General features: G+C 48.1%; 1 protein-coding gene across 1 annotated transcript in view; it reads right to left on the reverse strand.

The window, feature by feature from the left end:
• Window positions 1-683: 683 nt before the first annotated feature.
• Btbd16 (BTB domain containing 16) overlaps window positions 684-18,484 on the reverse strand; it is a 53,243-nt gene continuing 35,442 nt past the window's right edge. Inside the window, exons 11-16 of the mRNA XM_078019346.1 lie at window positions 9,346-9,441; window positions 6,858-6,936; window positions 5,172-5,249; window positions 3,321-3,419; window positions 1,801-1,989; window positions 684-827 (exon numbers count right to left, since the gene is read on the reverse strand). Of these exons, the coding sequence (XP_077875472.1) occupies window positions 759-827; window positions 1,801-1,989; window positions 3,321-3,419; window positions 5,172-5,249; window positions 6,858-6,936; window positions 9,346-9,441 (610 nt within the window). The 3' untranslated portion in view covers window positions 684-758. The remainder of the gene's footprint in view (window positions 828-1,800; window positions 1,990-3,320; window positions 3,420-5,171; window positions 5,250-6,857; window positions 6,937-9,345; window positions 9,442-18,484) is intronic.

An 18,484-nucleotide genomic window follows, 5' to 3' on the forward strand; every position in this document is an offset into this window, starting at 1 on the left:
AGCCAACAGGGGGCCTTGAAATTTCTGTGAATTCCCACCAGGACTTGGGAGACCTCTCCCAACAGCCAGTAACTGCTGGCGCCGTGGTCCCACACCTGCGAGAAGATGCATCTGCTGACAACCTGAATGAGCTTGGCACAGGTTGTGTCCTTGCTGGTCACGTTTTTGGATGAGAACACAGCCCGACTGCCACCAAACCATAGTCTTGTAGAGACCCTGAGCACAGGACCCAGGAAGCTCGTCTGGATTCCTCAGCCGTGAAGACCATGAAAGATGTGTGCTTTAGGGGGGACACTTGGGGTGCTTGGTTACACTACCATAGAAAACTCACCCACAGGGGGGAGAAAGCCTCTTACCCCACTGCCCCAAACCATGCAGTCCCATCTGAAAGGTGGATGACAGTCACTCGGCTCCTTCCCTCCTTTCCTCTGTCTCAGGCTGAGCCACAGAGTCAGGGACAAGGGTCAGGTGTGTCCTTCCGGGTACAGGTGGAGCTGCAGCCAGCAGAAGGGAGATTCTGAGGCCTGTGGATGCAGGTGCTCCCACCACACCCCTGGGAAGCGGGATTTGGGGTGCTCTGGGGCCAAGGGTGGCAAGTGGCCTCGTGGCATTTTCCATCCTCAAGTGAGGACCAAAGTTCTAAGGAAACACTGCTAACTAGGACAGTCAGCTGCACACTGGAGTCCCCTTTAATGTCATTTTATTTCCTTTTATGCAGACCCACGTGGGGGGAATCCCATAGAATCTTCTGGAAACTGTCAAGATAGTGGGAAGATGAATGCAAAACTTGCATAGATTGGGATGCCCACAGTTTGGATTTTCAGGGCCTAAAATATGAAACAGAACAAAGCAAATGGGAATTTTAGGATAAGAATGCAACTCATATCCTCCAGGATGGGGACAGGGAGGCCTCTCCACCATAACAGTGGGCAGTTCCCAGCCCTGCTGCACCTCGTGATCACCTGGAGGGGGGGGTTTTAAAGACTCTTAAAATTCTAGGCATACTTTAAATAAAGCAAAGTCAACAGGTCTTGAGTGCACTTGGGAGTTTTCGCAAAGCCAGAATGTCTGTGCAGCTCCTGCCTCCCCAAGGTAGGGGATGTCTGCAAGGGGCTAGAGACCTGGCTCACAGGTAGTGCCCTTGCCTGGCAGATGCAAGGCCCTGGGTTCCATCACTAGTGTACACACACACACACACACACACACACACACACACACACACACACCCCTGCAGCCCTCAGAAGTCTCCTTCATGTTCTCACCCATTAATATCCCACTGCCCCACTTAGTCCACAAAGAAAATTGCTATCCTCATTTCCAACAGCACAGGAAGTAACCTGGAAAGCATTTATAAAAACCCCAGGCCTCAGCCGGCCGTGGTGGTGCACACCTGTAAACCCAGTGGCTTGGGAGGCTGAGGCAGGAGGATGGCGAGTTCAAAGCCAGCCTCAGCAGCTTAGTGAGGCCCTGTCTCTAAATAAAATACAAAAAAGGGCTGGGGATGTGGCTCAGTGGTTAAGCGCCCCTGGATTCACTCCCTAATAAAAAAACAAACAAACAAACAAACAAAAAATCCAGGCCTCATTCATGCAGCATGTGGTCTCCTGCTCTGGGGAGGCTTGAGTGTTTCTAGGCCCAGGTGATTCTGACGGGCCATGGACTGACAAGTCTTCTCTGGCCTCTGCGTAGTCCCAGCTGTCCTCCTGTGGATGACTGGAAGCCAGGGGCCCCCAAAATGGGATGGGAGAGAGAAGGAGCAAAAGGAAATCCAAGAGAAATGAGACTGAAAGGAACGCTCACGTGGCTTCTGCAGCACGGCTGGACGAAGCCGAACTTCTGTGTGATCTGGTTGGTGCTGAACTCCTGCCACCTGCCTTCCACCAGGGCCTGGGCTCGGATCTCATACTTCACCAGACGCTCCGACTTCAGGCTGACAGCGCTGTGCTCGCAGATGGTGGAGGGGGAATCCAAGTCTGTGTGCCTTATTCTCTGCAAAGAGAGTGACCCATCCCAGGTGGACCTGTGACTGGGCTGACCAGGGTTGGTGGGACCCTGTTCTGGGAACATAGACCCTTCCTGTGTGCAGATAGCAGGGGCCACTTCCCAAATGGCATCAGCTCCTGAAGGCCACTACTGAGTCTGCCGGCATCTGAGCCCTCACCATACACAGACCACTGTCAGATGGACCGGGATTCGGCCAGCCCAGAAAAACACCCAGTCAAGCTCTGTTGTTGCTTCTGCATGTTCCTGAGTGAGGAGAAACCCCGACCCAGGATTCCCACAGCCTTTAGACTGGTGGTATTCCATGACCCATCTTTTCTATCCAATAAAACCCCCTGGGTAGGGAGATGCCTGAGTGCCTGAGACCAGAATGGGGGCCCAAGGAAGAGACTTGCGCTTCCGGAAGGTGAGAGCACTGAGAATAAAACTCAGAGCCATCATTTGTTCGTTTATCCACCCATTCAGCCGGTCATTCAAAGCTCCCCTTTTCCAGGTTCAGAGACTGGCAGTGGTCATGGGAAGATTAAGACAGGAAGCTTGCAAATGGTACAGGAGAGAGACTGCTACGTAGACCCTACGCGGACCACAGCAGCCCTTCATCACAGAGGTCAGTCATAACCGCCGTCAGTGCTGACACTCACAGTGTTGGACAGGGGTCAGCTCAGAGGGAGAGCACAGGCTTAGCATGCGGGAGGCCCTCAGCGCCAAACAAAACAGAAACACAGAGTGCCTTCCGCGACAGATCCCGTTCCAAGCCCTTCGCACAGATCAGTGCAGCAATGCCCATAGCCATCCTGGTGAGGCGGGTCTTGTGACCTTTCCCATCTTAAAGGTGGGAGGTTCGGGGAATTCCAAGCTCATACAGCGCACCAGGCAGCCTGCCTACCTCTCTGCTCATTAATGGCTGTCCCCTGCCTCTCGTCAGGGTCCAGCAGGAGCACCGACTCCTCAGCATCCCGCCCACTGCCGTACTGTGGCTCTAAACGGCTGCCCCCTCCCACTGGTGGGCACTCTGCATTGCCTCCATGGAAGAAGGACACCACCCATTGAGTACAAATCAAAGACGAATTAAACCCTAAATGGAAAGGAGGAAGGCTGAAATCCAACCCTACAAACATGGAGCCACCCAATCTTGAGACCCTCCTCGGCTCACAGTGCCTATCTCCTGAGGTGGTAGTGAAAATCAAATGACATCAGGTTATGAGCACTTACGATACAGTCCATGTGAATTACTAATCAACCAGCCATTACTGATCAATACAAACTGACAGACTGTAGACTCTGGTATCAGAGACGCGACTGTCCGGTGCTGTCCTTACCTGCATGTAAAAACTGTAAGAGGTAGTGTCATGTTTGATTCCCTTTATCTCAAAGAAGAATCCATATATAGAAATCATCTTTGAATGAGTGGTGTTCTCCTACAGAGGGAGAGAGAGGCAACCAAGTGAAGGAGGGCCACCTTCAGTATTCCAAGGCAAGGGGCCGGCAAACTCGAGTGACACCAAAAGCGACTCATGGACAAGGGACCTGAAAGTGGAAATGCAATAGCAATTCCAGCCCTGGAAGCATGGGGAAGCCAAGTGATGACTTTTTGATTTAGGGGTGAGGCGTCCTCCAAATGCTCACGTGTGAAACAACACAGGAAGGTTCAAAGGTAAAATGATTCAGTTATTTTGTGAGAGCCTTAACCCCAACAGTGGATTAATCCACTTGAACGGATTAACTGCGTGGTAGGTCTAGGCAGGTAGGGTGTGTCTGGAGGACATGGGTCACTGGGGGTGTGCCTTTGGGGTTCATATTTTGCCCTGGGTAAGTGGAGTTCTCTCTGCTTCCTGGTGTCATGTCCCCAGCTGCTTTCTTCCACCACACTCTTCCGCCATGATGTTCTGTCTCACCTTAGGCCCAGAGAAATGGAGTCAGCTATCTGTGGACTTAGGTCTTTGAACCCCAAGCCGCAAATAAACTTTTCGTTCTCTAAAATTTTTTTATCAGGTTCTTTGGTCACAGCAATGAAAAAGCTGACTTAGACAGACATCATCAATTTTTTTGGCAGGTTAATATTGATTATTATTACTACTAACAGTACAGTTAGTAGGAGTTAGTAGTTGATGCTGAGTAGGGACAATATGTTTACCCTGCACGCTCCTTAATGAGGAAAGGCATGAGTTAGGTATGTTCCTAGGTGACCTGTGCGTTGCAGGCCTTTGAAACAAAGTGTTTCGTTCCAATTTGATGGACCTAAGAGGCACTCCCTGCTCAAGGTACTTGCTCCTGCAATCTACAGACCCACTTGGGTGGGTCTCTGCAACCAGAGGCTGATCCAGGGGATTTTCTCAGATGAAAGATTTGGGATCCCCCGTCCTTGAGACATTGAATTCTTTGGTGATCCCTCCTGGAATGCCTGTAGCCCATTTTGTGCCATCATCCCAGATGTGGAACACCTATAAAAACTTAAATATAGAATATAATATGTATAATAATTACCTGATATAATTATAAAATAATATAATTATAGTATGATATAATAATTATAATACTAATTAATATAATGCTATATATGACTCCAGATTATGGTTTCTAACCCATTTCCATGCTCCTGTATCAATTTTGTTGAAATATTTGCAGAATTGAAAACTTGGGCTTAATAGGTTAGGGAGGTGGAAGGAGACTGGCAGCCTGTGCCCATCACCGGAAGCACAGACAGCAGACACTGGCTGTAGATGCTCCCCATGCCTGATCGCCAGGGCGCCTTCACCCCAGCTCCTTGGCCCCCAGTGGGGTTCGTCAAAGTAGCTGCTGGGAATAAGTACACCCTTGCAAGCTTCAACACAGACTTGGAGTGGAGGCTTGTCCAGCCTGTTGGGAGGCGTCCATGTCTGTGGGAAATTGGGAGAATCAACTCCTCATCCGTTTCCCAGGACTTTCCTGGTTTTAGAATGGAAAGACTTGGATCCCAGGAAGACTCTTCTATCCTGGGGAAACCAGGACCGTCTATCCTGGGGAAATCTGGGGTTCATGGGTTGGATTCCTGGATGTCCTGTCTCAGGCCCCTGTTCTGGGGGCCCCTGACTCTCCTATCAGAGGAGAAAAGATCATGGCCCGCCCTAGAGAGGTCCTTGATCAAGCGCAGGGCACGCTTCTTCCCCTTGCTTGAATCCACTTCTCAGCACCTGGTCAAAAAGCAGCCCAAATCTCACAGCCTGGGTGGTCAGATCTTTCAGGTGGGCCATGTCACCTCCGCTCTCCAGCTGAAAGGGAAACGCACGCGGCTTACCAGCAGTGGAAAGGAGCCTCTGTCGCCTCCCCCATCTTCCTGGGTCTCCCCAGCCGCCACCACCACGGTCCTGGGAGGAGTTCCATCTCCAGACCCTCTGTCCAGCCATTCATCTGGTCCACAAGAATTTATGGAAAACCTACTGTGTGCTGGGCCCTGTGCTCGATATTTTCAGAGAATACAGAGAGGAGAGAAAGAAAAATCCCTGAGCAGTCTCACTGGGGAAATAAAATGTACACATCAGGGTCTCAGTAATGAGGCCGAGAATGGCCACGGTCAGAAAGTCCAGAACAAGCAAGAGCCCCATGACCAAGTCCACGGACAGGGCAGCGGGATGGGGTGGGGTGTCCCCAGGGGATGACACTGGCAGCTGCCGGCAAAGGGAAGGAGGTGGCAGGGTCAGAGGGGAGAAGAGAGAGTCCGTGGGGACTTCCTGGGGTGTCAGCCCCAGAGACTGTCCCTGGGGTGCTCTGTTACGGCCTCCTTCTGAGTTGTCCCGGAGAAGCACCATCCATGAAGTCATTTCTAATGTGCAAGGAGGGTGGAGCTGGGAGGCTGGTTTGCCACCACAAAAGGTATTTGTTGAGCTGGTTGCATTTTAACTAGTGACTCATGCATCTTCAGACCTTGAACAATGCCCAGCTTCATCTCTACAGATGCTTGATTGGAAACCCATGAGAAATACGACAGTTTGCATAGATAATTCACAAAGAGGGACATGCTGGCCTGGAAAAATATTCATATTTACTAGTAATAAAGGAAAGGCATACTCAAAACTGAGATGCCATTGTCCCCTTCACGGTCAACAAAAGTCATTTGAAATTAAAATGCTCTATATTGTTGAGGATATACAAAGCCAGGCATATTCATTTATTTCTGAAGAAAGAGTGATTTTTGTCCCAACATTTGTTAATATCTATCAAGAACAAATATGCACATTCCTTTTAGAGCCAGTATTTCTGCTGTTGAAAATCTCCTCTAAGGAAACAATTCAAAGCACAGAAAAATAAATGGTGATGTAAAAATATGTTCCCCCTATGGTCATTTATAACAATAAACAATTAGAAACACTATACTTTTTCTATAATAAGGGAAAGTCCAATAACAGCAGCTCTGGCACATTCTGTGGGTGAAAGGGTTGGTAGCTATTAAGAAAGGTGTTAGGAATACATATACTTGAGTGTATTATATATTTTAAAAAGACTTAATAAATATCATAAGATGTCAACAGCGGTTGTCTTTGGGTGATGGGTCTAAGGGTATTTATTTTCTATTTCTCTGCATGTTGAAAAATTTCAATTATAAGCACATGTCACGTTCTTGTCTAGTGGGGGCTCTGGAGGCTGGGGTGACTGGGGCCCCCATGCTGCAGACCATCAGTGCACAGGCCTTGAACACCAGGACTCCCAGGCTGGGCCTCCTCCCTCCTCTCCTTCCCGGTCCAGCTCTCCCTGATTCCCCTGGAGGAGGATCCAGGCCTCAAAGACCCAGAGGTGGCAAACATGAAACACATCTTCAGAAAAGGCAAAGTCAAAGAGGCAATAAATTCTGGGTGATATTTTCCCTTGATGAGCAGACTCACTGCGTGGTAATGGTTGGCTGTAACCCGGATCAGCCAGGACTCGGGAAAGAAGTTAATGTGCCTTAACTCCTCCAGATCCCTGCCTTGAGAGAAGCACAAAGAATATGTTTACGGTCTCATTCATAACAGAACCTCCAAAATCTCACAGAAAGAAAAAAGAAGATGTCAGGAGCCAAAGGGAAGGAAGGGGCAGGTCTCCTTCAAATTTGGGTTGATAAAATGGGAAGAAGACAACTCAGAATCACTGTGGTGGTGTACAGAGTCTGGTTCTTTTATATTCCAAATGAATTTTCTTTTAAAAATTTTATAACAATAAGCAGGGCATAGTGGTGCACACCTGTAATCCCAGAGGCTTAGGAGACTGAGGCAGCAGGATCACAAGCTCAAAGCTAGCCTCAGCAACTTAGAAAGGCCCTAAGCAACTTACTGAGATCCTGTCCTAAAATAAAAAAATAAAAAGGGCTAGGATGTGGCTGGGTGGTTAAAGTGCTCCTGGGTTCAATCCTGGTACCAAAAAGAAAAAATAAAATACCAATGAACTTTCAAAGGAATGAATGAATTCACTCCAAATCAGAGAGCAATTTCAACTTCAGCAGGAAATTCTCATTGCTACATATTAATGCTTTAAAAAGCAACTTATGATCTTTTAATAGAAACGTATTCCCAACAATCCTACAAAAAGACGTCAGTGCCCTGTGATCCTGGAGGGTGCTTGGGGAACTACGTGAAAGGAGCCATCAATGGTCCTCAAAGGGCAGCTTCACCCGCATGCTGCAAAGAGACTTCTATCCTCACAATGTTACCAAAATATTAAAAGAAGTGGTGAAGAAGATTTTAGGCTGAGTATTGCTGATTCAAATTTGCTTCTGTTTTAATTTTTCTTCCCATATTTTCCCTAGGTCTCCATGGGCATCCATGAGGTGTGCTTCAGTTACAGAATACCCCCCACCCACCCCAGCGTTCACAGTGCCCTGGCTGCAATCCTGCCTGGCAAGGGAGGCTTGGAGTGAGATTCTCAGAGTTGTTGGAGCATCTAGAAGCAACCTGGACAACCCGACTCCCTCAGCCATCCCGGGGTTTCAGAGCTACTCAGTACATGTGGACAGATGAAAATGGATTTGAGGGCTGGGGGGTGGCTCAGTGGTAGAGTGCTCCCCTAGCATGTGTGAGGCACTGGGTTCGATCCTCAGCACCACGTAAAAACAAAGATATTGTGTCCACCTACAACTAAAAACTGAATATTTTAAAAAATTTAAAAAAGGAAAAAAAAAAAAAAAGAAAATGGCTTTGAAAAGTTCTCAAATATCCTCTAAGCCAGGGCAAAGATCTCATTGGGTGGCTTCCTGTTCTGCCTAGAATATATTCCCCAACTTTCCAAATCTCACTTGACTCCCCTGTACCCAGAGCATGAGGTCAAGGGAATATAATCTGGCTTTGGGGCACAGACCTAGAGTTTTTAGATCAATTGAACAATTTGTCCTCTGGGTGTTCACTTTAAGAATTTATCCCTGAGGGCAGCAGTGGATCACATCTGTAATCCCAGCACCTGGGGAGGCTGAGGCAGGGAAATCGCAAGTTCAAGACCAGCCTGACAAATGAGTGAGACCCTATCTCAAAATAATAACTTTTTTTAAAGGGCTTGGGATGTAGTGCAGTGTCTCTGAGTTCAATCCCCAGTACCACCACCAAAAAAATATAATAAAAATTTGTCCTTGATAGATGCAGTAAAGGGGAATTGAAAGCATTAGGTCCCAGACTATAATGCTGCCTAAATTCAGCCAAATATGAGCCCAACAAATTTTAGAGCGCTCCCCTCATGGTCTCCTGCTTTGCTGTATGTTTGTTCCAAGAGGACTTGATGTTTGGATATGCTTGCCAAGGGGGGACAGGAAACGGAAGGTGCCACCACCAAGCCTAGTTAGGATACTGGAAGCCAAGGCGGCTGTGACCACATGCAACCTGTGAGTCCTGTGAAAGGCAGAGCCGGGTGAGCTCCACAGTGCAGAGCAGGCAGCAGCACAGGGGCACAGCGGTCACAGTTTCCAAAGACCCAGCACCTGACCACAAGTGTGGGGTCCACAACACCAAGACCCACACTTCCTTCTCCAGAGGACTTGAACTGCTGGACAACTTGTTCAATTGATCCAATTTTTCTCTGGAAATGCCAAACAAGTGACCTAGAAGTCAATCCCCTGCTGAGGCATTTCCCACAGTCCTATGGCAAGGAGACGGCCCTGGCAGCTGTGCCCTGCCTCATCATGGAGAGCCACCTCTGTCCGTCACCCCATGTCACAGAACCTCTGATTATCCCCATTTTACAGACAAGGAAACTGTGACCAGAGGTTACTTGATGCTCCCAAAGTCACACAGCTCGGAAGTGACAATGCAGATTCCAGCTGGTTCCTTTGGAAACATCTGGTAGGGCTTCTTGGGAGTGGCTGAGGGGTGGGACAGGTCCCCAGCTGCTTTCCTGGCACAGGGGTGGCACTTACCGCTAGTGATGCTGTGCAGACGCAAGCAAAGGAAGAGCGGCAGCCAGCTCTGTCCTATGTCTCGGTCCAGAAAGCAGCACTTCTTGGGAAAGCTTAGCAGAGGCACAGAGAAGAACAGAAGCCCTTCAGGATGCTTCCTTCTGGAATGGGAGAGCGCTACCGAGAGCCCGGCCATAGACCAGTGGTTTCAGCAGCAGGGGCAGATGGCACCTGGGTCTCTGGGTGGGGTGGGCGAGGAAGCAGGAGGCAGCTTAGAGAACACTTGTGACTCAAACCCCAGAGAATGTCATTAGACAAGTGGCTACGTCCCGCTTCCTTCCCGAGAGCTCTGCACATACTGTAAACACATGTTAAGTGACTGATGGGAACACATGGTGACAGAGGGTTTTGACCCACCTTTTGTCCCCCGAGTCTCACAAGCTTCCTGTGGTACAGACAGGGCAATGATCATCAGCCCATTTTACAGATGGGGCATCTGACTCCTCCCTACAGATAGTACCCTTGCAGCAAGTGACCTAATCCGGCCCTTCAAAAGTTTTCTGAGGGCTGGGGATATAGCTCAGGTGGTACAGTGCTTGTCTCACATGCACAAGGCCCTGGGTTCCATCCCCAGCACCAAAAAAAAAAAAAAAAAAAAAAAAAAAATTCCAGTAGAATTACAAAGAAAAGAAGGGTGGGCATGAGTGTGGCTGGTTTCGGCAGCTGACTTTTCCAAAAGTTCTGCAACAGCCAGTTGGTGCTAAATGCCAATTAATTTCCACACAGGCTGAAGGTCAGGGCTGGCTGGAGATGATCAAATTCCCCTTGAGAGGTCAGGCACATACAGACACATCCACCACCTCTGTTTTGAAATAATTTGTTTCATAAAATGGTCATTTTTCACAAATAGGGACAATGGGGGATAATTTTTCCAAGTCCCTTTGGAAATGCAACGTCATTCCCTTGAGACAGATCCTGCATCAAACCAGCCAAGGGCACTTTTGGATCATTTTTCCATAAACTGAGCGTCCAAATCACACCCTGTCCCAGCTGGACCGGATGGATGCCTCTTGGCCCATCTTGCCTTGGTTGGGGGTGCCTGCCAACCTGCCCAGAACCACTAGCCTACATGGGATCCGGGAATTCCTGGGACTTCCCAGCTCCTCTCCATGTCAGTGAGCTCCGCAGATGGGCCTAGGGGTGCTGAGAGTCTGTCAGAGGGGGAAGGGTACACGACGAATGCATTCTGACCCCGTTCAATGAGCGTTTCCTAAAACCCGCCACGTGCCTGTTTCTGGGGGTGACGATGAGGCTGAATAAAGGAAGGTCAATACTTGCAGGACTCGGGGGTTATGGGTTCTGGAACCCTCCCCCCATCACCCAGGGTGCCCTGAGAACATAGGTGTCTTAGGTAACACTCAGGTCCCTTCTGCCTCCTGACCTGGATGCCACCACCTTCTCTGCCCCCTTCACCATTTAACAGGGAGCACGGGGAAGGCGTGGTGGCTGGCAACAGAGGTCAAGGAGGAAGAAGGGCAGAAGCTGGCATAGCACTCCCCACCTCACGGAGCACTCTGGGGAATGAACCAGTCCCCATGGCAAGGGCTTCCCCAGCCCAGGCCCAGGCTGTGGGTACCAGCCCGAGCTGCAGCTTAAGTATCATCAGACGCCTCCCCAGAAGGGAAATTCCAACCCGGAAGCCGCAGCACCAGCCCGGCTGCTCTGCTTGGAGAGGAGGCTGCTGGGCGAGAGGAGGACTCAGTCCCCAAGGGTCACCCAAGATCTCTCTGGACAGCCCTCCTGTCCCAGAGGATATGGGAAGAGCTTTGTGGTTAGGTGACGAGGCTTAATGACCTCTTGGGGAAGTGGCAGGGGTGCCCACTGTCATGGCTGAACTGGAGAGGTCACGGGTCAGCTGTCATCCAACCAAGCTGGGTCCTGGAGTCAGACCAGCCAAGGTCCCATCCTGGTCCAGCCACCATCGGTCATGTGTCTGAGCCTCTCTGAGCTTCGCTGTCCTTCTGTGTCAAGGGGGAACAACAGCCACACGTGCCTCTTTGGGTGGAGGGGGGACGTCAAGGTGACAGTGCTTGAGAGGAGCTTGGCACAGCTACCCATGGGGTCCTCAGCACCTTGTGAGGTACCACCATTGTCCTCTCAACCCCAACAATCTGGAGCACGGAATCACTCCTGGTGATCCTCAGTGCCACTAAGTCACCCAAGCCGTGGGCCACATCCCAGGAAGTAAACGGTGTACTCAGCTTCTAATTTTCTGAAATCTCAAAAGGCCAGAGGGGTGTGGCCCACTCCTTGCTCCTGGAGTCTGTGAGGTCAGCTGTCACGGAGCCAGCCCCAGTCCAGCCCGGGGCCTTTCCACCTCACCTGGTGCCTCTTGGCTGCCTGGGTGCAGAGGCATCTCCACTCTGGGCCTGGAGGTCAGGGCATTGGCCTCATGTCATACACAGAGGGAGCAGGCGGCTGGCGGCTCAGTCTGGGGACACCTTTGTATGGGTACCTCGGTGGATACACCTGGGGCTGAGTCCTGTCTGTGCAAAGATCTCCCTTGGTTTGGCACCATGGGGGACAAACTTCAGGCTATGGTGTCTGCTTCTTCAAGTTCACTGAGAAACCGTAAGACATGTCCCTTTTAAGGACCACAGTTCTCAGTTCCTTGACATACCCGGTTGACTCTGGTCCCCTCTCAAGGCAACCCCCCTACAGCCCTCCTGAGAGACAGAGCCTGGGGCAAGGCTCCCCGCAAGGCCCAGGCTGGGATTCCAGAGATGCTCTCCCTCAGCTCCCCAGCCCCTCTCCATCCTGCCAGCTGCTGGGGTTCCCTGCCCTCCAGCGGAGGGGAGCCCCACAGTCTGCCAGATCCAGCACTTCAAATTTGGGTGATGAAATTCACACTCTGGTATTCTGACACTGCTGCTATGTGAACAGAGCTCGGGGGCATTATGCCAGGTGAAGAAGGCTGACATGAAAGGCAAAGGATTCCTCTCTAGAGCAGGAGGCTAGAGAGACCAAGAGCAGCAGAGGCCGGGAGAGGAGGAAGTCAGCATCAGGCTGGGGATCACTCAGTGCCTTTGAACCCACGTAAAAATGCTTCCAATGGTAAGTTTCATGCAATGTATATTTTATCACAATAAAAAAGACCTAGAGTTAGCTGGGTGCAGCAGCGCATGCCTGTAATCCCAGAGGCTTGAGAGGCTGAGACAGAAGGATCACAAGTTCAAAACCAGCCTCAGCAGTAGTGAGGCACTAAGCAACTCAAAGAGACCCTGTTTCTAAATAAAATACAAAAGAGGGCTGGGGATGGGGATGTGGCTCAGTGGTCAACTGTCCAGCCTCGATTTCAATCTTTGGTACCCCCTCCCAAAAAAAAAGATCTGGAGTTAAAAATTAGTTAGCATATTTGAAAAATATTTGAAATAACATACTAAATTTTAAAGTGAATTTTGAAAAAAAATTACATATTTTGGGACAATAACTCAAAAAGAGGAGAGAAGATGGCTTTTTGTCAAAGGGTAACTTGTACAGAACACCTGGGCACCTTCTGGAATCTATGAACCAGGAAATGGCCTGCTGGCTCCCAACTAATCCTGCTGCCACCGCACACTGTCACTTCCAGGTCAGTTCCTCCCATCCAGCGGGCCCGGCTGAACTGGCGTGGTACAGAAGCCAGAATTCAAAAAACCAGATAGTCAGCATAGAGAGATAAATGGGGCCAGATGGAAGAAAACAGACCAAACCAGTTTGGAGATTAAAATGTTAATGTCCCAAAGCCAGCCAATAGGGCCCATCCTAAAGAACGGTTAATGAAGCAAGTGGAGCAGACTGAACAGCCAATTAATCTGCCCTGGGCCCCTACCTGCCTGGATCACTCCTCCCCACCCCTCCAGCCCACCTCTTTCCCACCTTTGGGCCATCCCACCGAGCATCTCCTGGGCCTAGTCACCAACTAAGAAGGAGAGAGATAAGGGGGAGAGAGCAGGAGGACAAAGGAAGCCTAGGACATATAAAAGGCAGAACACCCTCACTTCTGGGGATACCAGGACACCAGCCATGGCCCCCTTCTCCCTCCTGGGAGAAGTCTATGTGACCCCTTTTTAAATAAACCTGCTCTATATGCCTGCCTCGGCGTGCTCTCTAATGTTCTACTTCAACATGTGGGGAGCAGAACACTGAACGGCGTTTCAGTACACCCACCACAGTGGTTAGGTTGCTGACCCCTTAAGCATGCACCTTGTCCAGACTTGAGCTCTGGGAGTTGGGTCTGCATTTTCTCTGCTTCCTGTGTCCACTCAACACCTCTTACAGTGCCAGGCACTTCGCTTATACTGTGTTGGGCGGGTCAACTGGGTGGATGATCTGGCACCTGCCAACTGTCCAGCCTCCACCCCACCTGTCCTTCCCTCCACTCACCCATAATTTATCTCCAAGGAATGCCTTTGCTGACAGCTCCGCTGCTCAGGTGACTCTCTGCCAATGTCCTATGTCCTCTATTGCTATACTCCTTAGTCAGCCAAGCCCTAGTAGTCATTCATTGACATGCAGTCCAGTGTCACTTGTCCAGCTCTCGGAATGGTTCTGACACTTGCTCCAAGGGGAAACCCAGCAGGACTAAAATCATCTTCCGCTCTTCAAGGCTCTGTGGGTCTGGCTAAAGCAGTATTTGTTCCCATTTAACACCAGACAGCTGGCCAGAAAGTCACTCTGTTCATCCTTGCAGTATTTATGAGACATTCGATAGAGTAGCTTTCAGAGTTCAAGTGAAATATTTCAGAGGTTGCGGTCCCCATTAAAGAGCATTTAAGGCATCATTCATCCCAGTCTTAGTGAACATATTAAATATTGTGGACTTGGAGAACAAAGTTAATAAGTCACAGTGCCTGCTGCCGCTGTCCAGGGTGAGAGCCACACTTAGGAACAGGTTAAACTCTATGTGTTTTAAGTAAACAAGTGATAAATCACACCTTTAGGAATAGACACAAGAAAAGTGCACAAGACCTTTAGTAAAAGGTAAGACCTATAATAAACTATAAATATTAAGATAAATTTAAAAATATAAGTGGAAGCCGGGAGCGGTAGTGCATGCCTGTAATATCAGAGGCTTGGGAGGCTGAGACAGGAGAATTGCAAGTTCAAAGCCAGCCTCAGCAACTTCGAGGCACTAAGCAACTCAGTGAGAACTTGTCTCTAAATAAAATACAAAATAGGGCTGGGGATGTGGCTCAGTGGTTGAATGCCTCTGAGTTCAATACCCCGTATCCCCCCTACATACCAAACAATATATCTATATATCTATCTATATCTATCTATCTATCTATATGGAAATTTTAGCATTTTCATGGATTGTAAAAACCAATATTTAAAATATGTCAATTTTCCCCAAATTGATCTATAGGTTCTATGTTTTCTTAATGAGAGTTCAGCAAGATGGGGAGGTGGGGGTTGAAATTGACAAACTGAAATTGACAAACTTTATCCAAAGGATAAAGAATGGCCCAGTTAATCTTGCAGAAGAACAAGGCTGGTGGACCTGTATGATTAGATATCAAGATTTATAAAGACCAAGAGACAGAAAGATTGTGGCCTTGATTTAAGGATAGACAACTGTATAGAATTGAGAGTGTAGATATGATCCCCCTCCATGTAGATGGCTGTCTGATATAATGACAAAATTAAAACCACAGAGCAGAGGACAAAGGATGGGCTTTTCAATCGGTGGTGCCGGATTGATTGTGCATCCTGATGGGAGAAAAAGGATCATGATCAGGACCCCTACCTCATACCAATTCTGAAAATGCTTCTGGATGAACTGTGGGTTTAAAACAAAGTAAACCAGGGCTGGGGATGTGGCTCAAGCGGTAACGTGCTCGCCTGGCATGTTCCAGGCGCTGAGTTCCATCCTTAGCACCACATAAAAATAAAATAAAGATGTTGTGTCCACCAAAAACTGAAAAATAAATATTAAAAAAATTATCTCTCTTCTTTCTCTCTTTAAAAAGAAAAAAAGAAAGAAAGAAAGTAAACCAATAAAGTTTCTAGGAAAAAAACAGGAGAAAGTCTTCATGGACATGGAATAGGCAAAGATTTCTGGAACGTCAAAGCTACAAAAGGCAAGCCTGATACATTAGACTGTTTAAATTTTGAAATTTAAGTTCATCTCAAAACTGTTAGGAAAGCAAGATAGCTAGCCACAGAGTAAAGATGTTTGCAATTCACGTATCCAAGGAGACTTGTAACAGAATATAGGAAATAACAATTACAAATCCTTAAGAGAAAACATCTACTGCCCGATAGAAAAACATGGGCAAAGGAGTAGTCACCTCACCAAGAAGACAACCAATTATAACGAGGGAGTGAATATCATTAGCTGTGAAATGTAAATTGAAAAAGAGAATAGGCAAATTAGTTCCAATATCTACACACTAGAGAAGCACAGGATTGAAAATACCAAGCATCTCTCAAAAAACCAAAGGCTGAATGTTCTCTCTGATATGTGGATGCTCACCCTTAACAAGGGAGGGTGGGGAGGGGGGTACAGAAGTTCACTGGATCAGACAAAGGGGAGTGAAGGGAGGGGGGATGGGGATGGGAAAGACAGTAGGATGAATCCACGTAACTCTCCTATATGCACATATATGAAATCACAACCGGTGTAACTCCACATGATGTACAACAACAAAGATGGGGTCAAAATCAGAGTGGGTTGCACCCCATGTATGTATAATATGTCAGAATACACCCTACTTTCATGTATATCTAAAATAACATTTTTTTTTAAAGAAAATACCAAGTATTAAGCAAAAATACAGAAAACCCAAAATTCTTCTAGACTGCTGGTTAGGGAGCAAATTAGCACAATCACTTTACAAAATTGTTTGACAGTGTTTACTAAAATTGAGTTTATTCCTGCCCATGATAGTAATTCTAGTTTTAGATTCAACAGAAGCACATAATGTTGTGTACAAAAGGACATGTATAATATCACTATTCCTAATAGCCAGCAGTATCCATCAACATCAGAAGAGATAAATATATTGTGGTGTCTTCATTCATATGATGGAATATTCTGTGGGAATATGCAGGCTCTTGCTACATTCAACCACACGGATGGATTTTACAGATAATAGTGTTGAGTGAAAAGAACCAGACACTTCAAAAATGTACACTAGGGGAGGTTGGGGTTGTGGCTCAGCGGTAGAATGCTTGCCTAGCACATATGGGGCCCTGGGTTTGAACCTTAGCACCACATAACAATAAATAAATAAAATACACAAATTGTGTTTAACTACAACTAAAACATAAATATTAAAAAAAAAATGCCTGGCCCTTATAAAAAAAAAAAGTGTACACTAGGGGCTGTGGCTGTGGCTTAGTGGTAGAGCACTTGCCTCACATGTGTGGGGTACGGGGCTCAATTCTTAGCACCACATAAAAATAAATGAATAAAAAAAAGGTTCATTAACGTCTAAAAAAATTTAAGGAAAAAAAAAGTGTACACTAAGGCATTCTATTTATATAAAGTTCCAAAGCAGACAAGCTGTACGGAGGGGAGTAGAAGTCAGGATGTGGTTCAGCTTTGGTGGGAAGTGGTGTCTGAGATAAGGCCCCCAGGGCTGGCTGTGCTCTGCTTCTTGACCTGGGGGCTGGTCACACAGGTGCGTGCCCTTTGTGGAAACCCGTTGGGCCACTGTTCACGGAAGGTCTGCATTTTTCTGAATGTATTTTATATCTTGATAAAAATGTACATTAGAAAAAGTTTGACATTTGCCTGCTTGGCCCTTCTCCAATCGATGGTTTTTTACCATTTTTGTGAACTCCTCAGACTGCTAAGTGACGTGAAATGGTGATCTTTCTCCTCCATGAATGAAGGCATCAGCTTCGTTCTTTTTTTTTTTTTTTCCTAAAAGGAGATGCTAAAATTAATTCTGGACAGCCTATTTGTTTTCCTAAAATAGCTGCTGCCAGGAAAACAGGCTGCAGGATGCCAAGGAGTGTGTGTGCAAGTGTGTATGCATCAGTGTGAGCACGTGTGTGTGTGTGTGTGTGTGTGTGAGTGTACACGTGTGCTGGTGTGTGCACATTCCCTTCTTATACTGACAGCAATAAAAAGTGGCTGAAGATGTTCTGAAACATCTGGTTCTGGAGAGAAACTGCATTAGTGTCCAGGGCAGACAGAACATTCAATACAAAAAATCAATGAAGGAGAGAAAATGGAGGTAGAGAAGGCGTGGGCTCTTGTCTTTGTTTGCTCTTAGCTTGCCTTAGGTGCTGCTGGGCAGATGAGAAAGGGCTCAGCAGGTCCCTTTGCTCATCCTCTGGGAGGCTGGGCTCGCCAGGCAGGTGGCACCATGGCAGCTCCACTCACTCCTAGCAGACCTGCCAGCCCTTGGTATCTCAGGATCTGAGTGGCTTGTGCCACTATTGTCACATGACGAAGGCCCATTTTGGAGATCTCCTAAAGTGATGGCCTCAAAATGTCTACTCAGGGGGCTGGGGTTGTGGCTCAGCGGTAGAGCGCTCGCCTCGCACGTGCGAGGTCCTGGGTTCGATCCTCAGCACCACATAAAAATAAATAAAAATAAAATAAAATTGTAAAAAAAAAATGTCTACTCTGCCTGCTGTTCCTCCTCCCTGGGAGATGGCTATGGATCACTCTGTCACTTAAATTATGTCACCAAATATTTGCAGCTTTGAAAACTGCCAGGCAGCTTCCATTCTAACTCCTGAACTGGTTTCCTGTCTCCCTAGGGTAGGGCTCTGCTCCTCTGTCCCATCTTTCTGTCAGCAGCCACCCACCTGCCTCGGTAGCTGTTCCCTGCAGCTACCTCAGCTCACACCACTGGGGAGCCAGTTCTGGCCAGGTGGACGGTGACTCTCCATAGGCTCCCTCCTCCAACAGCAGGAGCTGGGGCATCCTGAACCTCCTGGATACCAGTCCTGCTAAGCCAGTAGCTACGAGGCTCTGCACTCCTTCTGGCAACTCTGGGGATCCCTGGGAAGGGAGGAAACACATGGAGCATGGGTGCCACCAACCGCACTCCCATGTCCAGGTGGGTGCCGCTAACCTACCCAGACATTCTTCCTCACTGAGTCTAGATACAGCGCTCCGGCAAGCACCACCCATGCATAAAAATGGGAACTTGC

The sequence above is a fragment of the Ictidomys tridecemlineatus genome, chromosome 1 (assembly GCF_052094955.1).
Source record: "Ictidomys tridecemlineatus isolate mIctTri1 chromosome 1, mIctTri1.hap1, whole genome shotgun sequence".
Taxonomy (NCBI): domain Eukaryota; kingdom Metazoa; phylum Chordata; class Mammalia; order Rodentia; family Sciuridae; genus Ictidomys; species Ictidomys tridecemlineatus.